This window comes from Peromyscus maniculatus, chromosome 21 (assembly GCF_049852395.1).
Source record: "Peromyscus maniculatus bairdii isolate BWxNUB_F1_BW_parent chromosome 21, HU_Pman_BW_mat_3.1, whole genome shotgun sequence".
NCBI lineage: Eukaryota > Metazoa > Chordata > Mammalia > Rodentia > Cricetidae > Peromyscus > Peromyscus maniculatus.
In genome coordinates, this window is record NC_134872.1 from 25,545,438 (window position 1) to 25,571,923 (window position 26,486).

General features: G+C 47.1%; 1 protein-coding gene across 2 annotated transcripts in view; it reads left to right on the forward strand.

Annotated features, from left to right (window-relative positions):
* The first annotated feature begins 10,691 nt into the window (after nt 1-10,691).
* Tet1 (tet methylcytosine dioxygenase 1) overlaps nt 10,692-26,486 on the forward strand; it is an 83,028-nt gene continuing 67,233 nt past the window's right edge. The window contains exon 1 of one of the 2 annotated variants that reach the window (XM_076557159.1): nt 10,692-12,652. In XM_076557159.1, coding sequence (XP_076413274.1) covers nt 10,790-12,652 — 1,863 coding nt within the window. In that variant the 5' untranslated portion in view covers nt 10,692-10,789. The remainder of the gene's footprint in view (nt 12,653-26,486) is intronic. The other variant, XM_076557160.1, reaches the window with a different exon arrangement.

Consider the following 26,486-nt stretch of genomic DNA (forward strand, 5'->3'; position numbering starts at 1 on the left):
ATAACATGCATGCCTTGCAAGTACAATTAGGATCTGAGTTTAATTCCTACTACCATTATGTAGATGGCTCGACTCGGTATCATTTAGCCTTATAATAATAACAGTAATAAGAATGATATAAATGCCAGGCATATTGGTGCATACCTTTCATTCTAGCACTTGAATTAATCCTAGTACTTTAATTTCAGGCACAGAGAGGTAGTCTCTCCAGGCCAGTCTATATAGTGAGTTCCAGGTCTAGTCAAGTTTGCGTAGTGAAACCCTGTCTCAGCAATTAAAAGTACAGGGGAGAACATAGGCAACGTCGTCACTTGATTCTGTAATCTAAGCTTCTCTGGGGGCTCAGACAGAAGCATCCTATAGAGGCAGGCCATCCTAGAAAACACAGGAAGACTCCCTTTCAAAAAGCAAAATGATGTCTAGGAAGATGCCCTGAGAGGACCTCTGTAAATTACGTGCAGAATGCCAAACCATTTTTTGTAAGACTTGAGCATCTACAAGAGCACGTGGAACCAGTAGTCTCTGGCAGAGAAGACTGACTATACATGCCACCCAGCTGATTGGTCAGGTGTTGAGGGAGAAGAGAAGCCACCTACACATCTGGTCACAGAAAGAACTGTTTTGTGCTAAGGTGGTGTGGTGACTGCTGGTTGTTTTCTTCAGGCCAGGAAACATCGGAAAAGCCCCGCTCCTGATAACCCATTATAAATGGAGCAGTGAATTTCTTGCATCTTGTTTTTTATCCTTTGAGACGAGGTTTTTAGTAGCATGTCCCGATTCTCCTTTTTTACTGCAGGGCTCTCGCAGTTTTGAACTTTTCTGTTCTCTTAATTTTGTGTTTATGCCACTTAGGATGATTTGTGGGAATCAGTTTTCTTTACCAGGGAGGTGCCAAAGATCAAACTCATATCCAGCTTGGCCAAAGCACCCTTAAACTGGCCATCTCAGGTTGACTCTGGAGTCTTTATTCTTTTTGGTTTGTTTAAAGAGGTCTCCAAGGCTGGCTTGAAAATTAGAGATGTGCCTGGGATTAAAAGTGTGTTACCCTGATCTGTTTAAAAATTTTAAGCCAGGTGTGGTGTCAAACCCTTTTTTTTTTTTTTTTTTTTTTTTTTTGGTTTTTATGAGACAGGGGTTTCTCTGTATAGCTTTCGGAGCCTATCCTGGAAAGTGCTTTGTAGACCAGGATGGCCTTGAACTCACAGAGATCCCGCCTGCCTCTCTGAGGAGTGATAGGAGTAAAGGTGTGTGCCACCACTGCCCAGCGTGGTGTCAAATCTTTATTTCAGCATTTTGTTAGTAAAACAGGGAGAGTCAGCTCAAGTTCATCAAGTTGAAGGCTAGCCAAAATATCAGATTCATTAAAAAAAAAAAAACCAGGCCCAGGCCGTGGTGGCGCATGCCTTTAATCCCAGCACTTGGGAGGTAGAGGCAAGCGGATCTCTATGAGTTCAAGGCAATACAGAATGAGTTCCAGGACAACCAAGACTGTTCAAAGAGAAACTCTGTCTTGAAAAACCTAAATAAATGAATTAAACGCTCTGATTAGGGTAAGTGTAAGACTGACAGTTTGGGGATATTTCTCAGAAAAAAAAAAAAAAACACAACCGTCTAGGTACATTTATAATGTGCTCATAACGGACTGCAGGTGTGGGATGGAGGAAGAGGACTTGAGTCCATGAGAATTTCCCCCTTCCACCTGACTGGAACCGGTGCTCATCTACAGCGATGATGTCTTATATTGGGAGAGGCAGACGGCACACTGGGATGTGCCTAGTTGGCTCAGTTTTGGTGGCAAGCCTAAGAAGTTTCTCATGGCCTGAATTTCCCTCCAACTGCCCTGCCCTGCATCTTCCTTTCCTTTCCTAGAAAGTGATCCTGATCACGAAGTCGTCCATGGTCAAATGACTAATAATAAAAATAACCATGTGGAAGACATCAAGTATGTCAAGTATGGTTTGTCATTGGTTTCTCTTTGGTGTTAAGGTTAGTTTGACAGCGCTCAGGCCCAATTAAGGATCCAGGATGCTACCTCACCTGGATGATCCTTCTTGCTTCTTAAAACATTCATTTGAGAGATTTCTTTTTTTTTGAGAGAGTCACATCAGGAAAGGAGGTATGACCCGTAGATTTCAACACTTTCCCTTGAGGGGGAGGGAGTGTGGAAGGGCTTTTGGGAAAGGGGAGGGAGTGACCGGCTGGAGGAGGAAGGGTCGAGAGAAGTCCAGCTCCGGTTTGGGAAAATCCAGCTCGCGTTTTGCCTCTCGCTCAGCGGTGCAGGGTCCAGCCAAAGCTGAGCCCCAGCTACACTCCTTGAGGTCTGTCCTGGGGAGACACCGCTACTCTTGGGGGGCTGACCTGGCCATTGAGTGGCCTTGCACTCCGCTCCTGGCACCACTTCGTGCACGCTGCAACTGGCGCTTCAACTCCGGGGTCTGCCCTCGGCCCTGGACACCCTCTCCCCTCCTTAGCCATGCACCTCTACCTGCCTCTCCACCGCGGACATTGGGGGAGCAGCTGCCCACCCCGGGTGCTTGGGCCCTGACCGAGCCGGATGGTAAGTGTCCATCCTAGGCCCGTCCTCCCCGGCACACGTCGGAGCCCCGGGCTCCTAAGTTGTGCGGACGAAGACCAACTGGAAAGTTTGCCCAAGGGCTGGTGCAGGCTGGGAGCAGGGGCGACCCGCGCTGTCCTAGGATCCGGAGGCCGCCTAGGGTGAGCTGGGGCGGTCGCGGAGGGCATGGGTGCGGGGAGAGGGCGCTAAAACTCTGGCGGGACGGGGGTTTGGGGTTGGGGGGGGCGGATCTCTACTGGGCTGGGAGACTCCGCATCCATTGAAGCCCGGTGATGACTCGTGTGGGCCAACCCCGCGCTGCGACCTCCTACCCCGGGCCGCTCCGGGTGTTTTGTGGCGGGTAGCTAACAATGCTCCCGGCGGGGAACCTTACTGCGCTCCCCAGATGCTGAGCCGCGGTTCGGACGGGTTCTCATGGGGATTCCAACACCCCCACCGCCCCCCAAGTCTCGGGATCAGCTAGAAATCCAGTAGGGGAAGTGCAACCGTGGCCTCCGGGAGGTCCCTGAACGGGTGTTCTCCGAGCCAGGCACTTGGAGAAAGTCGGGGAGTCTTGAGCCCGCGGAGAGGCGAGAGTGGGGAGTGCGAGCTGTGGCGTGCTGAAGTGTGTCCCGCGTTCGAGATCCCTCCCCCTCTCCTCCGCGGAGGGCTGCGGCAGGAAAAGCTGGGGACAGGGGGCTACGGCGGCTCCGCTTGGGGAGTGCAGGCGACCAGGAGGTTTGAGGGGGAAGGAGGGTGTGTGCTGCCAGTGACTTTCAGGAAAGTTTTTGGAGTGCTGCTGGTCTGGGATCTTGGAGAGGGAACCGAGGAGGGCGTAGCGGCAGGGAGTGAGTGCCAGAGTGCACGTGAGCTCTGGGTCCTGACCCCAAGGCTAAAAAGGACCACCGCCTACTCCGCGGGGCAAGGAAGAAAATCTCCCTCTCCCCCACTCTGAGTGGTGCGCACGCCTTTGAAAATCCCCGCACTTGGGAGGGGAAGGCAAGCGGATCCCCTGAATTCCAGGCCAGCCTGGTCTACATAGCGAGTTCTAGGCAAGCCTGGGCTGCATAGTTAGACCGAGTTTAAAAAACAAAAAACCGCCACAGAAAAAGCAGCTTCCCTTCTCTTCCTCGCGTCCAGTGTTTTCCCTACAGTAATTAATACACAACACCAAGTCGGCAAAGACCTGTTCGGCTCTAGTCACCTTTTTTTTTGTGAACAGGGAATCCACTTTGGGCCATTTCTGACCCAGTAAAAAGCTAATGTCTCAGCCGGGCGGTGGTGGCGCACGCCTGTAATCCCAGCACTCGGGAGGCAGAGCCAGGCAGATCTCTGAGTTCGAGGCCAGCCTGGGCTACAGAGTGAGTTCTAGGAAAGGCGCAAAGCTACACAGAGAAACCCTGTCTCGAAAAACCAAAAAAAAAAAAAAAAAAAAAAAAAAAAGCTGGAAAAGGGATTCGCAGCACATTCTGCCCCTTCCCCCGAGCCGCGCGCTCCCTACTATCTTTCCAAGTGAACTAACCAGCCAACCTGGGTGGGTCACTTAAGCCTCGCCATAGTCCCCTTGGGGCTTTAAATGAGCTGCGTTTTAGCTCCTTGATGGCCGATTTGTAACGAAATGTTGGCAACGACTTTCCAGTCCTTGAAGCGAAGAAATGATCCGCACAGTGTTGGTTTGGTGAGGGAGCTGCGCGCTCACCTGGATGGATTGGGGGCGCTGGAGAGCAGCCCCCACCCCAAAGGCATTAGTTTCTTTAGGTCAAAACAATTTGGAAATTGTAGTTAGGTACTTAGGACGACTGTGAAGTGACGTCAGAAAGCTTAATTTTTGTAGATTAGCCAGTATTACTTAATAATTAAAAAAAAACTCGAACGGATTTTGTACTTTCTTGGTTAATTATGTTGGTTTTAAATAATTAATTTATGGGCTGGAGAGATGGCTCAGAGGTTAAGAGCACTGGCTGCTCTTCCCGAGGTCCTGAGTTCAATTCCCAGCAACCACATGGTGACTCATAACCATACCATCTGTAATGAGATCTGGTGCTCTCTTCTGGCCTGCAGACATACACGCAGACAGAACACCATACATAATAAATAAATAAATAAATAAATAGATAGATAGATAGATAGATAGATAGATAGATAGATAGATAGATAAATAAATTCTACTCAAGGCTGGCTTGAACCTTACTGGCAAAAGCTGGTCTCAAACCTGTGACTCCCCCAGGAGTGCTTTAGCATCCTGAATATTGGGATCACAGGGAGGCAACATCCAGCTGGTGTCTCTCTTTTGGTGTTTGGATAGAATTTCACTCTGCCCCCAACGCCCCCAAGCGATACACCTGCCTCACTCGGCCTCCTGCATTCCTGGCTGTGATTGCAAATTCTCCCCAATTAAGCAGTTTTAATTAGGGCCTTATTTTCTCTGTCTTAAAATTATGATTTCAATTTAAAACACAACGTTTGGAGGGATAGGATAGTCTTTTTCTTTGCAAATTAGTAGGCTAGACTTACAGCTGTTTAACATTTTAATGAGTTAACAATTGCTCCCAAACCAGCTTCCGCGGAAGGGGTGGGCCAGAGGTTTGCGGACAATCTCTTCACCCTTTGTCTCTCTTCCTTCTGCAATCTTCCTTATCTAGTTGGTTTCCCCTCCCCCACCTTCTGGACACATCCTTCCTGTCTCCTTCATTTCTTCTTCCCCCTTATCTCTCTCTTTTTTTACCCTTAATTCTTGTCTCTTCCTAGCCTACTCCCCCCCCCCCCCCCCGTTCTGTTAACTTCTCATATTATTCCTCTGAATTCTTGGCCTTACTCAGTCATTTGGATTTCTTTTCTTTTTTCTCTTTTGGTATTTCAAGACAGAGTTTCTCTGTGTGTCCCTGGTTGCCCTGGAACTCACTCTGCCGATCATGCTGGCTTAGAACTCACAAAGATCTATCTGCTTCTGCCGCCCTAGTGCTGGGATTAAAGGCGTGTGCTGTGACCAGCCAGTTACACTTGGATTTCTATTTTCACTTTTTAAAACACACAAAACACTGTTGCTTAGCTTTTTACTGTTTTAGCTCTCATTCTTTCTCCCTTTCGGAAGGACCTTTCTACCTCCGTTTTTCCCTTTCTTCCCTTTTGGCTCTCTTTGGCTGTCCGTCCTCCCCCCCCCCCCCCCCCCCCGCGGGGTTGTCAGGGTGTTTTACATACACAAGGAGGCTGCATCTGCCGGCTGGCTGCTGTATTTCCCCGAGCAGCCTCTCTGAGTGCCCCATGCTAACACATTTCCTGTGGTAGTGAACTGTCTAGGAACAGCCGCCAGTCACCGGCCGGCCCCTCCTTCCTTTCTGTGGAGAACTTAGTTGTGGGGAAAACCGAGCCCAGTGGCAACTTTTTTCAAAAAATAATTTTAAGTCTCTCTCTTTTTTTTTTTCCCCCCAAGTTAAAAAAACCTTTTAAGTTCTCTGGGACTGAATGAAGGGGTTGAAATCAGTTTGCAAGTAGCTCTAGGCATGCAAATGATGCTTTTGACCATTGCTGGTCACAGGAAGGATTGCAGTATAATTAATTTTACACTGACATGTGGCTCAATGGTTACATCCGTGCAGCAGTCACTGCCTGCCCAGGGGACTTCCAGAGATCCAGAAAGGAGGGATGGATATGGAGAGATTTTTCCCCCACCCCCCATGTCCCCACCACCCCAAGGTATTTCTCCAAGTAGCTCTGGCTATCCTGGAACTCACTCTGTAGATCAGGCTGGCCTTGAACTCACAGAGATCTGCCTGCCTCTGCCTCCCAAGTGCTGAGATTAAAGGCATGCCTCCCAATAAATACTTTTATTTTTAAAAACTTGTTAAGGTTGGGTTTGGGGATTTAGCTCAGTGACAGAGCACTTACCTAGCAAGCGCAAGGCCCTGGGTTTGGTCCTCAGCTCTGGAAAACAAAACAAAACAAAAAAGCAAGCCGGGCGGTGGTGGTGCACGCCTTTAATCCCAGCACTCGGGAGGCAGAGGCAGGCGGATCTCTGTGAGTTCCAGGCCAGCTTGGTCTACGGAGCAAGATCCAGGAAAGGCACAAAGCTACACAGAGAAACCCTGTCTTGGAAAAAAAAAAATTGTTAAGGCGTGCTGTACTACCACCTGGTACTAAAAGTAAATATTTTTAGTTTTAAAAAATTAACTACATTTACTGTGTGTCTGTGAGTGATTGCACGTGTGTGTGTGTGTGTGTGTGTGTGTGTGTGTGTGTGTGTGTGTGTACTGAGTGTGCTGTGCCTGTACTGCTTGTGGAGGACAAGACAGCCTGTAGGAGTCCTAGTGTGTGCTCTCGGAATCAAACTCAGTTTCTCAGCCTTATCTTTTTAGAGACTTTACCCTGCTGAACCATGCTCGCTGCCCTGATTATTTTAATAATTGCAAAACAGAATCTTAAGAGCTCTTAGGGAAAAATTCATAACATTCACATACTGAGGCAATGTTTTAAACTTACCTATTCACTAATTAGACTAGATAAATTTAAATTATGGTGACACATACCCCCAATCCCAGCACTTGAGTGAGGCTTTGAGGAAGGATCTTAAGTTTTGGCAAGAACCTGTCTTGGTTGGGGAGAGCTGGATGGGTATGACTTAGTGGTGGAGCACTTGCCTAGCATGTTCTAGGCCTTGGCTTCTGCCCTCGACCCCAGTATGTTTCATGTCTCAGAGATTTGTTTGTCTGTTTGTTTTGCAGCAGGGTTTCACTGTAGCCCTCGTTGTCCTGAAACTCCCTCTGTAGCCCAGGCTGGCCCTCCAACTCACAGAGATCCGCTTGCCTCTGCCAACCGAGTGCTGGGATTAAAGGCATGCGCCACCACCGGCTGGGTGTTTAGGGGTTTTTTTTAGCAGCAGGGTTTCTCTGTAGCCCAGGCTGGCCCTCCAACTCATAGAAATCCTCCTGCCTCTGCCTCTGAGTGCTGGGATTAGTAAAATTAAAGGTGTGTTCACCCCCACCGCTCAGCTGATGGTTTTGTTTTGAATTTCCTGCCAAGACAATAGGAACTCAGAATGGTATTAATGACACAAGGTTCGCCTGGGCGTTGCTATGTGTGTGTACTGAAAGGGGCATCAGGTGTATTTTCTTAGACAATGCTATATTGCATTGAGATACTTGGATACATTCGGAGGTTAGAATAAAACATTCCAAAATACTGAAACTTCTTTTGAGGATTAAACCTACGGTGTTCCCAAGCCCTTTTCATTGTGAGACAGGGTCTCAGTTGGACAGGCTTGCCCAGAGCTCACTCTGGGTCATGAATTTTCTAATCTCCCTCAGTCATTCAAGTAGTTGGAATTAGAGGCCTGTACTGCCGAGTTTGAATGAAACTCAGTTTCCTTTATTTTGTGGATGAGTGCTTTGTTTGCAATATCCATGCCTGTCAAAAGAGGGCGCCAGACCTCATTGTAGATGGTTGTGAGCCACCATGTGGGTACTGAGAATCGAACTCAGGACCTCTGGAAGAGCAGCCAGTGCTCTTAACTGCTGAGCGAGCCATCTCCAGCCCCCTGAAACTCAATTGTCCTCAAAAAATAAAAAAAAAAAGGAAGGAAAAAAAATCACACACATAAATAAAGGCGGATCCCTGTGAATTCGAGGCCAGCCTGGGCTACCAAGTGAGTCCCAGGAAAGGCGCAAAGCTACACAGAGAAACCCTGTCTCGGGGAAAAAAAAAAAAAGTATTGGGATTAGTGGCATATACCACCCAGCATGGCATTTTTTTTTTTTTCCCGGAGCTGATGACCGAACCCAGGGCCTTGCGCTTGCTAGGCAAGCGCTCTACCACTGAGCTAAATGCCCAACCCCTAGCATGGCATTTTTGTTGATTGTTTTTGTAACAGGCTCTGGCTATCCTTGGAAGTGGCTCTGAACTCAGATTCTGCTGCTTCCTAACGTTTGTGCACAGGGTTTCATGCTTATGAGTCTGGTCTACATCTATAGGTTGACCTTGATTTTGACTCTCCTGCCTCTGCCTGCTGCTAGGATTACAGACATCCACCACATTTGGCTTTAGGTTGCATTTTGTTTGTTTGGATACTCCTGGCTGGCCTGGAAGCTGCTCTGTAGCCCAAGCTTGTTTGGAACTCATCAGTCTGCATGTCTGTGCATCTTGAGTGCTGGGTTTAAAGGTGTGTGCCACCCTCTCCCAGCTGGGTTTTTAATAATGTCTACAATTTTTTTTTTTCAATTTCAAGATAGATTTTCTTGGTGTTGCCCTGGCCTCAGCCTGCTTTGGCCTCCCGAGTGCTGGGAGTAAAGACCACATGCCACCATACCTGGCATAGTGTTTATAAAATTAAAAGTTAAATTTTAGGGCACATTTTGTAATTAATCACTATTATCAACCTCCTTACTATGGCTATATTACTTTTTTTTGGGGGAGGGGGCCTCCCTCACGGTTTTCAAAAAGCATCCTTCCTTTGGAGACACTTTGGTTTATCACAATAGGTTCCATTGCATCAGTGACTTCTCAGTGGTAAAGTTCAAGGGGCCCGTGTATTCTTCTGATTGTCTCAGAAGCCTGCCTGTTCAGTCACCGGCTTCTTCCTCTATAGTTGGGATTTTAGGGGTCACTGACCTCTTTCACAAAAACAAAAAACTGTTCAGTTGTGAAAAGACCTCCTCTTCGAGTCCACCTCCGCACCTCATTTCTTCGGCCATTTCTGTTTTCCGTTTCTGTTTTTTTTTTTTTTTTTTTTGTCCGATAAAGCTTGAGCGGTAATTTAACTACACTCTGAGTTTCTTAAGCACTTCAATTAAAAACAGAGAATTGACAGATCAATTTGTAAACCGCTTTCAAAAGCAGATCCCGGGATGTCCTCTGGCTTATCCAGATTACTGGCCCACATACCTGAATTTTAATTTAATCTTTAATTTTAATTTAATCTTTCCAGCACCTAGATTATATGCTTCTGTATGTTTTTCGTCCTGCCTTCTTGATGGGAGATTAAAAAACATACCTTGACACTTAAATTTGTAGCGATTGGAATGGCTGTTAGTAAGATAATTCTTGGCCCTGTGAGGATAGTTCACACTGTACCTCTGGAGCGCCCCCTATGTGTGGGTGCTAGGGCAGCAAGCACAGGTTACCTGCAAGACGAGTACACGGAGAAGTTCACCTGGCTCACTGTGGTTGATTTTTTTTGCCTTGTGGTGGTGGCACACACAGGCACATAAAAATTAAGAGGAAAAGCCAGGCTGGGCAGTGGTGGTGTACTGCATGCCTTTAATCCCAGCACTCGGGAGGCAGAGGCAGGTGGATATCTGAATTCAAGGCCAGCCTGGTCTACAGAACTAGTTCTAGGACATTTAGGGCTACAGAGCGAGTTCCAGGACAGGCTCCAAAGCTACACAGAGAAACCCTGTCTCTCTTTTTTAAAAGATTAAAAAAGGAGCTGGGCATGGTGGAGCACACCTTTAATCCCAGCAGAGGCAGCCAGATCTCTTAGTTTAAGGCCAGCCTGGTCTCTGGGCTTGAGTTTCAGGGCAGATAAGGCCAAACAGAGACATCTCGTCTTGAAAAAACAAAAACAAACAAACAAACAAACAAAAAACGAGTGTTTGCCTTTGTGTACGTATGTGCTCCCAGCAACATGCCGGGTGCTCACAGAGGCCAGAAGAGGGCGTTAGATGCCCTGGGACTGAAGTAACAGACAGTTGTGAGCAACCATGTGGGCGCTGGAAATTGAGCCCAGGTCCTCTGGGTAAGCAAGCCGTCCTAGCTCCTTTTTTTTTTTTTCTTTCCTCTCCTTGAGACAAGGTCTCATGTAGCCCAGACTGACCTCAAATTCACTGTGTGGTTGTGAATGGTCTCAAACTCCTGATCATCCTCAATTTTGGTATTGCTGGTGGGAGCCACTGTGAATGCCTTTTTTTTTTGAGAGTCTCATACTGTAACCCAGGATATCCTACAACTCAGTCTCATACGCTGGGAATATAAATTTGAGCCACTCTGCCCAGTTAAATACTACCTGTATATTTTCTTCTTTGGCAGTAAACATTCTGTTTCTTTACTAATTTATTAGGAAATATCTTCACAGTAGAGTACAAAGACTAATAGTGATACTAAGTTTTTGTTTGTTTGTTTGTTTTAGACCAAAACCTCATGGGACAGAGCTTGGCAACAGCTCCGGATTCTCCTCAGAAGGAAGACTTTGCAAAGGACCAATGACTCTGTGTCCTGCATCCTTGCATCTTTTCCTACTCGACAGCCATGTCTCGTTCCCGCCATGCAAAGCCTTCCAAACCAGTCAGGACAGAGCTACACATAAACAAAAGCAGCCACAACAAGAAGAAGACGTTAAAGCAGGCTGTCAGACATGGGGCATTAGGGAAGGCAATAAACCCTGGAAGACTCAAGCAATTAATTCAAGGAAGAGATGGTAAGAAAGAAACAGAAGCTAAAACCCCCACACCAGCCAGAAGCCTTCTGACCAGAGCTGGGGCAGCCCGAATGAATCAGGATAAAACCCAAGTCCTCTTTCAGAATCCAGAGTCCTTAACTTGCAACGGGTTTACCATGGCGCTCCGAAGGACCTCTCTTAGCAGGCGACTCTCCCAGTGCCCAGTAGTTACCCCCAAGCCTAAGAAAGTACCACCTTCGTCTAAGAAGCAGCAGTGTAGTCAGGATACCCAGGATGAGAGGGTGGTAACGCACTCAGAAAATGATTCAGTCCCCAGCCAAGACCCTATCACGTCGTCCCCAGACACAGAGAACCTAACTGGTGAACAGAGCATGTGTTCAGCTGAAGGTGAGATCCAAGAGCTCCCCCAGTCTTGGCCTCAAAGGGCAGAAGAAGATTCCCAAAGCTATACTTCCACATGTGGGAGCCCTGCAACAGATGTCCTTTCTGGACCACCTGAAGGGACACACTGTGAAGGATTATTCCCACATCAGTCATCAGATGATGCTGGCATTTCCCCTCAGGAGTGCCCGCCTTTGCCCCAAAGATCAGCTCCCGAAGTCACCTCTCAGAAAAACATCAATAGTCAGTTTGGAGACTTGGAGTCACAAGTAGACTCTCTTAAGCTCTCAAATCCTCTGAACCCCATGGGAAGTGAACATAGTTGCTTTCCCACCTCCAGTTTTAAGATCCTCCCTGAATTGGACCTTAAGAACTGCACGTCTCTTGATGGGTCTGTCTATCCCGCAGCTCTGGTAAAATTCCTCTTGGCAGGCACACAGCCAGATACGTTTGGTGCTAAACTCCAAGAAGAAACCCTCAGAACTAACCCAGATCCAGGGGGCTGCTACCCAGAGCAATTTCTGGACGCCACCTCGGTCCTAGGACAGGCTTTCAGTACTCTCTCTCCTCAGTGGGGATTTCCTGGTGCTAACTTAGTTCCTGGTGAGGCCCTGGGCAAGGTCTCTGACTCACCGGAGGATCTTGGTGCTATTACTCTGCCAAACCAGCAAGAAACTATGAATGTGGATGTGGGAGCTTCCCCGGACCTGCCTGTCTTCCTTCCTAAGCCTCCAAACACAGTTGCTACCTACAATACTCCCGGGCCCCAGCCCCACAGCTTTGCCTCCTGTGGGTTTGAGGTCCAAGGTGCTAAACCTTTAACTTTGGACTCAGGACATGCTCCCCAACGCCCACCAAACTCTGAGTTAAGTTCGATACCTCCAGCAATAGCTGCAAATAGTCTCCGAGATGAGCAGCAGTTTTGTGCGGGCCCTTTTCCGGCGAACACACGAGGGTTTGCAATGGCCCCCGAGAATGGACTCCAGCACGCGCCGGTGGATCTTACCCAGCGCTCTCAGGCTGCGCCCAGCAACTTGGAAGGAGGGATTTCTCAGGTCACCTTGACCAGCTCAGCTGATGTCAAAGCCGCAGGGATGCCTCTACCAGGGTCCCAGGCCAGTGCCGCCTCTTCTCTCTCACGGAAGTCGACTACGCCGCCAACTGGGGAGAAAAGGAAACGCAAGCCCTGCGGCGTCTGCGAGCCCTGCCAGCAGAAGACCAACTGTGGCGAGTGTACCTACTGCAAGAACAGAAAGAACAGCCACCAGATCTGTAAGAAGAGGAAATGTGAGGTGCTCAAAAAGAGGCCAGTCAGCACCTCACAGGTACAGGTGAGGGAGCAGCCAGGGGTTGGGAGTATCTTCAGTGCTTGGTGGAGGGTGCCCCCGTCCTCCCCTTAAAACGTTGATCTCTATTTATTTATTTTGTTTTTTTTGTAACAAGGTTTCTCTGTAAAACACTCCTGGCTATCCTGGAACTCACTCTGTAGTCCAGGCTGGCCTTAAACTCAACAGAGATCCTGCCTGCCTCTGCTTCCCGAGCGCTAAGATTAAAGGTGTGCACGACCACCCGAATTCTGTCTTGGGGTGGAGCCAATGCTGGGAATTGAACCTAGGGGGTTCCAGCAAGCTAAGCGTGTTCCTCAGCCTTACTTAAATTTTTTTTTTCCCTTTTGGTTGGTAGCCAAGGTTGTACGTAGCTAGGCGAGGATGACCATAGTCTCTAGTCCTGTATTTAGGTGGCTCGGGACTGCCGGACAACCCCGCTCTAGGTTCGATGACTGACCTTCCGGGCACACTTGCATGAATGTGGTACATGGGAACTAATGCAGATGTGTAGAAACGAAAACAAGTCTTTTTTAACATGGAAATAAGGGCTAGTGGGATGATGGATCGTGGGGAAAGGTACGACGCGCCATGCGCGCCCACCCCCAAGTCTGGTAACCTGAGCTTGCCACCTGGGACTGCACAGTGGAAGGAAAGAACCAACTCTTGAAACTTTCACTGACTACATGATGTGCATGTCAGGCATGGGCCCACATGTGATTCAGGGTTACTGTGAATTTGGGGTCAACCTGGACAACATAGCAAGTCCCAGGGTAACCTGAGCTATAGTGTGAGCCGCTCCACACTCCCCACTTTCCAAGAAGTTATTGTGATTTTTTTTTAATTTTTATTTATTTATTTATTTATTTATTTGGTTTTTTGAGACAGGGTTTTTCTGTGTAGCTTTGCAACTTTCCTGGATCTTGGTCTGTAGACCAGGCTGGCCTCGAACTCACAAAGAACTCGAACTGCCTGGCTCTGCCTCCCAAGTGCTGGGATTAAAGACGTGCACCACCACCACCCGGCTTACTTTTTTATTTTTTATTTTTATTTTTTATTTTTTTTTTTGAGACAGGATTTCTCTGTGTAACAGTCCTGGCTGTCCTGGAACTTGATTTGTAGACCAGGCTGGCCTCGAACTCACAGAGATCTGCCCGCTTCTGCCTGCAAGTGCTAGAATTAAAGATGTATACAGCCACGCCCAGCTTGAAAAAAAATTACAATAAAAATTTTTTTTTGAAACAATCATACTGTCTAGACCAGGCAGGGCCTTAACTCACAGACCTGCCTGCCTCTGTCTCCCTAGTGCACAGACTAAAGGTGTGAACTACGCCAACCCGCCAACATTATATTTATACAAACCATTTCACACACACACAGACACACATACACACACACATACACAGACACAGAGACACACATACACAGACACAGACACAGAGACACACATACACAGACACAGACACAGAGACACACATACACAGACACAGACACAGAGACACACATACATACACAGACACAGACACACACACACACATACACGATGGCCATTTCGGACTAGTTTACAAATACATGTATAAGGCAATAAGAAAGGGCCCCTCCCTTGTATGCTGCTGGCCTGTGCCATTGCAGACTCACTAAACCATCAAAAGCACTGCTTAATAAGCATGGTCCATACATCTGCTGTCTTTCCCCTTATCTGTTAGTTTGGTTCACCATCTACAGTTGATTATCCAGAATACAGAGCCGGTCATCTTTGCTGTCTCCTCCGTCTGTGCTGTATTGACTTTCAAGGTTTTCCTGCCTGCTTCTCCCATTTGTTTGGGCATAGCTTTCCTTTGAGGCCTTTATTGTTTATTTATCTCTCTATTTATTTGGTTTTTCGAGACAGGGTTTCTCTCTGTAGTTTTGGTGCTTGTCCTGGCCTCGAACTCACAGAGATCCTCCTGGCTCTGCCTCCCGAGTGCTGGGATTAAAGGTGTGCGCCACCGCCGCCCTGCTGAAGCCATTATTGTTTTACTGGGAGAATTTCAGTAATCAATTTACTATCAAGGTGTGTGTGTGTGTGTGTTTAAATACACTATATACCCAAGGTAGTTTTAAAACGTCACTAGCAGAGGAGTCAAGATGTTAAATAACCAGTTCTCCTTAGTATATTTTACGCACACACACAAATGTTTGTGGTATATTCCACTGAAAATAAGAAATAGGCTGGATACGGTGACACATGCCTTTAGTTCCAGCACCTGGGAGGCAGAGGCAGAGGCAGGCAGATGGTTGAGTTCAAGGCAAACCTGGTCTGCCCATAGTGAGACCCTGTCTCAAAAAACAAGACAACAGCAACCAAAATACTTTTTCTTTTCTTTTCTTTTCTTTCTTTTTTTTTTTTTTTGGAGCTGAGGATGGAACCCAGGGCCTTGTATTTACTAGGCAAGTGTTCTACCACTGAGCTAAATCCCCAACCCTCAACCGAAATACTTTTTTTTTTTTTTTTGGTTTTTGGAGACAGGGTTTCTCTGTAGCTTTGGAGCCTGTCCTAGACTAGCTCTGTAGACCAGGCTGTCCTCGAACACACAGAGATCCACCTGCCTCTGCCTCCTGAGTGCTGGGATTACAGGCGTGAGCCACCACTGCCTGGCCTGAAATACTTTTTAAGAAGGTGATGAAATAGCAAAAATATATAGGCCCAGAAGTTATACATGAGGCTTCAGTTTATTAGCAACTAATATGAGATATTCAAGAGGGTGACTGAATTGCCCACTGACTCTTTTCCTTTGAGACAGGGCCTCATCTCAGCTGGAGTGAAGAATATCTTTGTGGGGAGGTTTCTTTGGCTTACAGGTGAGAGTCCATTATCAGAAGCCAAGGTCGGGACTCAGGGCAGAAACCTGGAGGCAGGAAAGGAAGCAGAAACCACTGAGGAACACTGCTTACTGGCTTGCTCTTCACGGACTGCTCAGCCTTTCTTTGATCTTTTTTTAAATTTTTGCAGCAGGGTTTCTCTGTGTCCTGGAACTCAATCTATAGACCAGGCTAGCCCGGAGCTCAGATTCACCTGCCTCTGCCTATCTAGTGTGGGCATTAAAGGTGTGCACCACCATCACGGCTGGTCAGCCTGCTTCCTCCCAGGACCACAGGCCACAATCAGCTGGCCCCTTCACTGAGGATGCTCTAAACTTCTTTTTTAAATAATTTATTTTTTATTTATTTGCTTTGGTCTTTTGCCTGCATAAATATGTCTGTGAGGGTATCAGATGGATGGCCTGGAACTGAAATTACAGATAGTTGTGAGCTGTCACATGGGTGCTGGGAATTGAACCCTGGTCCTCTGGAAGAGCAGCCAGTGCTCTTAACTGCTGAGCCATCTCTCCAGCACCAATCTCTCCTGCCTTTACTTCTGAAATGTTTAATGTATTATACCTGGCTGAACTGGACTTCTATTTATTATATTAGATGGCCCATAGTCTCTTGTTAGCATTATTTAATTTGAGGGATTGAATACATATGGCTGTGTGCATGTTGAATGTGTATTCGTCCAACGATTCAAGACCCCAGTCCCCTCTATTTGATGCCCAAATTATCTCAAAATTAGCACAGTCCTACCTCCAGCCGTTGTATTTTTTGGCACACTATTCTGCTGACACTGTGTATGCGATCTTTACTGCTTCCGATCCCAAGCCAGCCGTTTATCAAAGGGGAGTTGGTTTTAGTGGCGAACTGCAGCTAGGAACCACTACCTTGACGATAAAAATATTATTGCAATGTTAGAAAGTTGTTACGGGGGCCAAGCAGACAGATCAGTGGTAAAGGTGCTTGCCTTCCCGTCTGACTTCTATTCTTGAGACCTATACGATACAGGGAGAGGACCAAGATCTTCTGACCTCCACATTTGTGCCATGATGTGTAGGCCAGCCCACCAGGAAATGGTTTTTTTTTTTTTTTTTTGGTATTGTTTTGTTTTGTCATATGGTTTCTCTGTATAGTCCTGGCTGTACTGGAACTAACCCTATAGACCAGGCTGGCCTTGAACTCAGAGATCCGCCTGCCTCTGCCTCCCAAGTGCTGGGATTAAAGACCTGTGCCCCCACTGCCTGGCTCCAGTAATAAATGTAATACATTTCAAGAAGTTGTTACTTGTTTTGAGAGAAGGGCAGATCTCAAATTTACAATGTAGCTAAGGCTGGCCTTTAATTAATTGCTGATCTTCCTGCCTCGACTTTCCAACTTCCTATGGGGTAAGGTCATGCCCCCTTTGCTTTGTTTTATGACACAATGTATCTCTATGCTGCATAGGTTGGCCTGATCCCCTTAGCTCAAGATTTGGCCCATTGTGGTGGGCATGCCTTTTAATACAGAGGTAAACCCTATATTGGAAAATCAAGAAAAAACAAAAAGGGGAGAGAGAGGGAGGGAGGGAGGGAGGGAGAGAGAGAGAGAGGGAGGGAGGGAGGGAGAGAGAGAGAGAGAGAGAGAGAGAGAGAGAGAGAGTCTTTGCTTCAGTTCCTGTCTTGATGCCCTGACTCCCTTTTATGATGATGATGGGTGGGAATTGGAATATGCAAGCCCAAACCCTTTATCCTCCCATAGTTGGTTTTGGTCAGCATTTGGCCAGTCTAGCCAAATGGGTGAGCTCCACTGAGACGCTGCTTCCAAAGACAAGGTAGATGGTTGCTGAGGAACAGCTTCGGTTCACGTGACCTCTGGCCTCCACACATGCTCGCATTCACACAGAGTAACTAACCCAGGAGCAACCAGGACTCACCAGTTCTTCCTGTCTGTGCAGAAGAATTTCTCTTTTTTTCCTGCCGGGGCATTGTAAATAACCTGGTTTGTTCCCATGCGAAACATAACTCTCTTCTTGGTTTCCGTTGACATAACCATGATGCAGCCATTTTCTTGTCCCTGTGTACTAAGAGGCTTTTGGTATCTCTGTTTTTAGATATTTACACTCTACAGCTTGTTTTCCTATACTTCGTAGGCGAACCTATTTTGTGATCAAGTTTTCTGTCAAAGCGCAAAAGTGGGTCGAGACGGGAGCACCTGGGAGGGCAGGACGGGGTGGCTACAGCTGGCCCGAGCCATGGAATGTTGGGTAGAGGGCATATAGGGTACATACAGCAAAGAGTTCTTGCCTTTGTGTGTGAGTCCCTTCTTAGAGATGCTAATTTGCATCTGCAGATCGCAAGATTTTCCAGGTGCCAGAAATTAAAAAAAAAAAAAAAAAAAATTTACAAAAGGTTTGCTTATTTTTCTGCAAGAGTTTTTGCTTGCATGTATGTAAGTACACTGCATACATGTTTCCCCCAGCGGTCAGAAGGGGGCTTTAGATCCCCTAGAACTGGAGTTACAGACAGCCATGAGCCCCCATGTGGGTGCCAAAAATGGAACCCAGGTCCTCTCTGCAAGAGCTTTGAACTCTGAGCCATCTCAATAGCTCCTTAAAAAAATTTTTTTTAATTTAAATTTTTTAAAATTTTGAGATGGCGGTTTCTCTGTGAAGCCCTGGCCTGGAACTCTTTGTAGACCAGGCTGGCCTCCAGCTAGATCCGCCTGCCTCTGCCTCCCAAGTGCTGGGATTAAAGGCGTGCACCACTACCACTCACCTAAAACTTTGCCTTAAATTGTATTTTATTTATTTTACTAAATAACTTTTGTACTTTTATTAAGAAGCGACCGCCAAGTCAGGTGTGGTAGCTTAATCCTGTAACCCCAGCTCCTGGGAAGTGGAGACAGTTCAAAGCCACCCCTGGCTATCTAGAAATCTAGCCTGGGCTATAGGAGTCCCTGCCTCAGAGACAAATCAAGGAAGAACGAGAATAAACCCATACATACCTGAAGAGTATGTCTTCATTACCAGCTAACCATACAACTCTTAAGACTATTTAGATTTTGGCTCACAACACTCCAGACTGGTAAAGGCACGGGAGAGAGGACAGACTTACGTGAGGTCGCTGTGGGCCAGACGCAGGTCATTTCCTCAGACAGGGTCTCAGATAGCCCAGGCTGGCCTCAAACTTGCCATGTAGCTGAGGACCATGAACTCCTGCCTCTACCTCTGTATTATTGGGAGGGCAGGTGTGTACCCACATGGGGGGCTGCAGCTGGAACCTAGGGATGTGTGTGGGTTAGACAAGCACTCATCAGCCCCTCTGCCTGCTGCTCACTTCTCCATGGTGGGGAAAGTGTGCCTGGCGCTTTTCCAGTGGGGATAACTGAAACCAGCATATCCCAATTGACTGAAGAGATTTATGAAGGGTCCACAGGACAGATAAAGACGGTTTTAATTTCTTCACAGTCTTACTAACAAATGTAAAATATTTTAAGTGTGTGTGTGTGTGTGTGTGTGTGTGAGAGAGAGAGAGAGAGAGAGAGAGAGAGAGAGAGAGAGAGAGAGAGAGAGACATCATAGCATATTCTGAGCATCACAGCCTGTCAGAGGACAGACAACCCTGAGGTGAGTCTTCACCTTGTGGGGACTGAACTCAGATTGTTTGGCCTGGAAGCACCCTTTACTCGAGGTAATACCTCACAGGATTGGGTATTTCCACAGTGCGCCATCCCACTTCCTTTGTTTAGTATTTTCAGTATTGAGTCTCCCAGCATTGCCCCGGCTGTGGGCTCTTGAACAGTGGTGTCTACAGGGTATACCCAGTGCCCGCCCGGCTTTCACTATAATGTTGTTTCACATGACAATTTTGTTTCACATGACAACTAATGGTGTCACATTCCTTGTGCTGCGGCCTTTTACCCCTCTTTTGTGTGTGTGTGTGTGTTTGTTTTTTCGAGTCAGGGTTTCTCTGTGTCACTTTGCACCTTTCCTGGAACTCACTCTGTAGCCCAGGCTGGCCTCGATCGAACTTGGAGATCCACCTGGCTCTGCCTCCCAAGTGCTGGGATTAAAGGCGTGCACCTCTTAAATGTTCTTGGTCCCACGCGTTCACTTCAGTGGCGGGTCTGTGGGGCTAGGATTTTCTTCTCTCCCTCTTCATTCCTTTCCTCATTGTACCTGGTGGGTACCAGAACCTGGTGGAGGTGGATTCCATATAGATATTGGTTGAATTCAGTGATCATAGTATGGAACTGTGTGTATAGAGTAAACATTGCTATCTGCTTTTGCTGTTTTTTTTTTTTTTTGTCCATTTTGGGAAAGGGTCTGGCTATGTATCCCCAGCTGGCCTGGAACTTGTCTCTCATCTCACTCAGCCCCTGAAGTTCTGGGACTGCAATACGTCCTGCCACAAGTCAGGCGACATTGGTGTCTTGAAACAGGTTGATAATTTGTGCACTGACTGTTAGGTCTCCAATGACACACATTGACACACACACACCCCAGACAGGGTTTATCCGTGTAGTTTGGGTGCCTGTTCTGGATCTCGCTCTGTAGACCAGGCTGGCCTCGAACTCACAGAGATCTGCCTGGCTCTGCCTCCCAAGATGTTGGGATTAATGTTGTGTGCCCCCACCACCGCCCAGCCTGACACACATTTACTCTTGCACAGTTCTCTGCAAGACGCTGCCTCCAGCTATTGAAATGATCCGCTGGGACTCCAGGAGGCCAGATGCCTTGCCTGGGGCTGTGGTTGATGTGGAATCAGGATGTGTGCGGGAGGTCTGCTCGTTTTATCTACCATCTCTCTGAGCTGGGGTGATAGGCAGAATATGAGGGCTGGAGCAGCAGAACTTAGCAGCAGCCTGCTGGAGGGACTGTCAGTGAAGGAGATGCGTTGGAATCCTAAATTCCTTTTCGGGTATAAAAATACTTACCTTGTTGCATTGAACTTGTGTGTGTGTGCATGCTTGTATAGAGGACAGAGGTCAACAGGATTGTCTTCCTCACTCTTCTTAGACTGGCTGGCCAGCAAGTCCAAGGGAATCCTCTTAATGCCTGCCTCTCCAGGGCTAAGATTACAGCCTCTTGCTGCAAGTGCCTTTTTACTTCCTTTAAAAAAAAAATCCTGTGTGGGGGTGGGGTGGTAGGGTGGTACCCAGGATTCACTCTGGAGCCTCAAGCAGACAGATGAACATCCTTCTGAGAAAATCTGCATCACCAGGCCTCCGCCGTCTTGATACCAGATATTTTTTAAATGATTTACTTATTTTATGTGCATTGATGTCTTGCCTGCATGCACATCTGTGTGAGGGGGTAGGAGCCTCTAGAACTGGAGTTATATAGATACTTGTGAGCTGCCATGTGGGTGCTGGGAATTGAACCGAGGTCCTCCAGAAGAGCAGCCAGTACTCTTCATCACTGAGCCATCTCTCCAGCCCCTTGATACTAGATTTTTCTTGGCTTATTTTTTCAGTTTTTCTCTGTGTATGTAGCCCTGGCCTGCCTCTGCCTCCCGAGTGCTGGGATTAAAGGCGTGTGTCATCACTGCCTGGCCTAGACATAGAATATGGAGTTTTAATCGTTCATTACATTGTTCACTCGCAGTTGGTTTTATTAATTATGGACAGCCATAATTCTCCACTGCCATAATTACATCGGCTACAAGTCCGGGGCATTCGGCATTCAGTTTAATACCAGCACCAGTGGAGTGTGGGCCCTGCCAAGGACGTATGGATCTTATGTAAGACGGCATTATCCCCTGCCCTCAAGATGATGAGGCTAGCATATCTTTGAGTTCAGAGCCCGCCTCATGTCTCTAGAAAAAGGAGGGAATGGGGGAGAAATTAGTCACGTTACCAGCATGAGAGGACTTGAGCTGGGACTTGCGGGGAACCTGGGTGGCAGACACAGTCATTAATTTAATTCCAGGGGAATCTGACTCCCTATATCTGATTTCCACATGCCTCAGAAACACATGTGGTTTATAGATACACATGCAAGCAAAGCATGTACATAAAACACTGTTCCAGTTGGTGTTGTTTTTTTTTTTAAACTAAGATGTTTCTGACAGAAATAGGCAATTTAAAAAATTTGCATGAGTCTGCTCGGTTAAAGTCTTGTAAGGTTGAGATCGGCACGGCTGGCTGTTCTTCCTGACCCCAGACCCCGATGTGTGCACTGAATGTACTCCAACGCTCTGTCTCCCAACTGTCTTTTAAAGGTGGCCTGTGGCAAAATAGCCCGGGTTTATTTTCTTACTGAGGCAAGCCCTTAAGCTCCTGACACCTACAAGCTATCCCTAACGGCTTTGCATTGCCGAGTCCTACACAATCAGCTTTCCTGGTTCAGAAATGGAGCGAGCACAGAAGCTTTTTTTGGGTAGAGTATGAATGTCAAAGGCCTTTCTTTGTGTTTTGACTTTTCGAGACAGGGTTTCTCTGTGTAGTTTTGGTGCCTGTCCTGGATCTCGCTCTGTAGACCAGGCTGGCCTCGAACTCACAGAGATCCGGCTGGCTCTGTCTCCCGAGTGCGATTAAAGGCGTGCGCCACCAACGCCATTAAAAACTGAAACAGTTTAGCTGTGTAGCCCAGGTTGACCAACTAACCTCATGTTCTGCTTTTAATTATTTTATTTCAATATATATATATATTCCTATTGTTTGTGTGTGTCGGAGTCTGAGTGTATGTCACCCGTGTTGGGGTCCCTGGAGGTCGGAAGAGGAGGGAGGTCAGATCCCTTGAGCTGTGTAACAGGCAGGTGGTGGAGGGCAGCCTGCAGTAGATGCAGGAAACCAAACTCAGGTCCAAGAGCAGCAAGCCATCCTCCAGCCCCTATTTGTATATCTTAGTACGTACTTGGATAATAGAAAACTTTCATTATTGATGTCCTGCTATAGTATTTCTAGACCTGGGGAAGAGTTGAGCGTTCTACTATAAATATAGGTTCAACATTATATATATTGGGGGGCATTCTTTAGAAACAAGGTCTCACTGGCAGTGGTGGCACACATAGCGCTTGGAGGTATATAGGCAGGAGGAGCTCTGTGAGTTCGAGGCCAGCCTGGTCTACAAAGCAAGTTCCAGGACAGATAGGACAGATACACAGAGAAGCCCTGTCTCGGGGTCAGCCTCTCCATTCACTATGCAGCAAAGGATGGCCTCAAATTTGCAAGCCTCTGACCTCCTGAAGGTTGACTACAGGTCTGAGCCAATCAACCGTTCTAGGCTTATTTCTGCCTTTTCACACATTTTCCCCCTCTCCTTGGGAAATAATCCTTTTCTGGGGGTGTGGGGGCATCTTGAGACTCGATCACACCATGAGGCTAGGCTCCGTCTGGCCTGGAACTTGCTACATAGACCAGGCTGGCCTCCTAGCTCAAGTCATGGGATTACAAGTGTGAGCTATCTCAATTGGCCCAGCACAAAACTGCGATTTTTTGTTTGTTTGTTTTGTTTCTCTGTGTAGCCCTGGGATCAAAGGCATGGGCCTTTGATTGCCAAAACTGCAATTCTTTACCTGAATTATACGTTACCAAAAATCTACCATTTCAAAGATTGCCAAGGTGTTGGGCACGTATCAGTGTTTCAGCACACTTTCTGGAATGAACGTCAAAAAGAACAGTCTACTTAGTGAGTTTGGACCAAGCTGAAGCTCAGTGAGATCATAAAAGGAAGGAGACTGGGGCTGACGCGCAGTGGTCGATAACTTGCGAGGATGTAGACAGGCCCATGGAGGTCTTCCTAGAACCACGCTAAGTGAACAAACACAATCCCACATTGACTGAGCTGTGCTCTATCTACTGCCTTTACTACGTGTGCATGTGTGGACGTGTTCGTGATGCTTGCGTGGGTCAGGTCAGAGAACAACTTGTGGGAGTGGGTTCTTTTCTACCAGGTAGGTCCTAGCTAACTGGGATTCTCAGGCTGGGTGGTGTGTGGCCATCTCACTGACCCCTAATTTATTATATATTTTACCACACCTGACTTCCATGGGAACAGTGAGTTTTAGTGACTAACGGAGGTTCTGGGTTTTCTCCTTCTGGCCCTGCCTTACTTCCCAAGGGCTGGAACCACAAGGGTGTGCCGCCACACCTGGCTGCTAAAGCAAATAAATGTAGGACTCATCACACCTTTACCTTTCTACAGCATCCACTTGATATGGCATGGTTCTCTGAAATCTTTATTTGATATTCACTTATTGTATACAAAATGTATGTATGTGAATGTGCCGTGGCATTAATGTAGATGTCAAGAGGGATTTGTCTCTGTGTCATCTGGCTTGGCAGAAAGTGCCTTTAACCGCGGACCCATCTTCCCATACTAGAACGGTTCTCAGGGTTAAATGATTCTTTTTTTTTTTTTTTTTTTTTTTTCCTTTTGGTTTTTGGAGACACTTTCTCTTGTCACAGCCCTGGCTGTCCTGGAACTTGCTCTGTAGACCAGTCTGGCCTCGAACTCAGAGAGATCCAGCTCCCTGTTGCTGGGATTAAAGGCATATGCCACCACCAACTGACTGGTTAATGATGCATGCCTGTATGCATGCCTGTGTGTATGTGTTCAGGTGAGTGTAGAGGTCATTGGATTCCAAGAGTTAGAGAGTTGGAGTTAAGAGACTGTGATCCACCTGGTATGGGTGCTGGGAACTGTACCCACATCCTGCAAAGAACAGCATACATTCTTTTTTTTTTTTTTTTTTGTGGACAGACACTGTTGAAACATTTATTTATTTTATTGCCAGCTTGATACAGTACAAATTCTTATCCTAATAGTGAAATGTTTCACTGACAGCATACACTGTTAAACACTCAGTCAGCTCTTCGTTCCCTAAACGATTCTCTTGAATGCCTTCTTAATTTCTGATTTATCCTATTAAAACTCACTGTTATCTAAGCTCTGAAGTGAACTGTCAGATCTTCAAGGTGTAGGCACTGGAACAGATTGCTATGGGAATAGACACCCTAACTCTGAGCCTCTGTGGACCCCCATCCTACTCCAGTGGTTTGATACTGGGAGTCCATATAGCTCGGGGCACTTTCATAAACTACCTATTTGACTCAGACAAGCTTTGCCTTTATTATCTAATTTTTCAGAACACTGCATGCTTCCACTTTCTCTTAACTCACCAAGTGCAGCGTTGTGTGGGTTCACAAGGACCGCATCTAGCATACCTACTCATGGGATATCACAGTTAATACATTCGTTTGAAATATATAACCATAATAATGTGTCGTGATGACTGTACTAAATACTGAGCACTCAATGGGAAAGATACTGCTTTCTACAAGTCATTCATATGTGCAAAGGGAGGAGGTAACAGCCCTGGGAGAAAGGCATGGCACTCCAGTAAGAGAGGGGCTGACTGGCTGATGGGATTGCACAGTGGTGTAGCTGATGGCAGAATGCTCTGGCAGTTCCTTGAGAAAACATAGGCCCCTTGAGGTGATTTGTAGGGTCAAAGAAAGGCTGTCGAGCCTGACCTAAATTTCATCTCTGGGACCACTAATAGTGAAAGGCGTCAATGAACTCCAACACTAATCCTTTGAACTCAGTGCTATGGAGTGTGTACCCACCCAAACACACGCGTGCAAATAAATGCTTGGTAATGTAAAGGAAAAGGGATCTGTGGTGTCCTTCCAGGTTCAACCAAATGATGAGTAAGTGCTGTCCACCAATTCTCCAACCTGGCTGTATGTGACCTGTGTATTTTCATCTGCTTCCTGGCTGCTTTGACTTCTCACGGAGCCCCCGCCCCCCACCCCCCAAAGAAGGTCTCACTCACTAAGTAGCTCTGGCTGTCCTGGAACTCACTATGGAGACGAGGCTGGCCTTGAAGTCACAGACATCTGCCTGGGATTGATGATAGGTGTGTGCCACTACATCCCGTGCCTCAGAGGTTCTCAGTGTGAGCTTGCTGTGTGGTTGCACTGGAGTTATGGTTAGGTCAGAATCCCTCTGTTTTTGGTTTAATAAAAGAACTGAACAGCATACACGTACTAGGTTGAGTAGAGTGTACACCTTTCTTCCTGCTTCTCCGTTTCCCTTTTTTCTTTTCTTTTTTTTTTTTTTTTGAGATAGAATCATGCTATATACAGCTATGGCTGACCTGGTATTTTGCTATGTGTCCCAGGCTGACCTTGAACTCTTGGTAGTGCTCCTGCCTCAGTTTCCCCTGGATGCTTCGATTGTAGGCATGGACATGTTTTTGTTGTTGTTGCATGGTTGTTTATTTGAAGACAGGGTCTCACCCTAGCTGAAGCTCCCGTCTCGGCCTCCAGAGTGGTAGAGTTAGTCGAAAGTGTTTTCACCATGTCTAGCTTCAATAGGTTTTTTTTTTTTTCTCCCCATCTGTGAATTAGTTAAAAAAAAAAAAATATGTGGATGGCAGGGCAGTTTTGGGGGGAATGATGTAAAGTGGGGAATCTGGGAACAGGGGAGTATGTATAGCTCATTCGTAGAGCATTTGTTTAGCATGCCTGAATCCCTGGGTTCAAGCCACAGGAGTAATAAATAGATAACTAAATAAATGGGAAAACAAGGAAAACGCGCTTTCGTGGCAGCCTCGGCGCCTCCAAGGGGAGGGTGATGAAACGCAGGCCTTCCGGCCCTCACTCAGTTCCGAGTTTCTCTGCTTGTGGGAATCTGTTCCGAATCCAACTGCAAGTGGAAAACCCATTTTTGGCCCCGGAGGTAGGCAAGCCATCCCATCCTGCCAATCCCGCAAATGTACTGGAGAAACTTTGGCCCCAGGAGGCAGGAGCTTGGGCTTGCTTCCCAAGATCTGTGCAGCTGTCAAGGTGGCTGGGATGTGAGGGAGATCTGTCCCCTGTACAGCTTTTTTGGCAGTGACCTTGGGATCAGCCCAGCTTGCCACAGCCACTCTGGTCCCCTGCCACTAGCGCAAGGGAGCTAACCGAAGGGGGACAGCTCTCGGTCCTGCCTTTCCTGGTGTCTGGCAGGTGTCGCGTGGTGCCAGCTTCCAATGGCTACCACCCACCGAGCATGGGTGCAGTC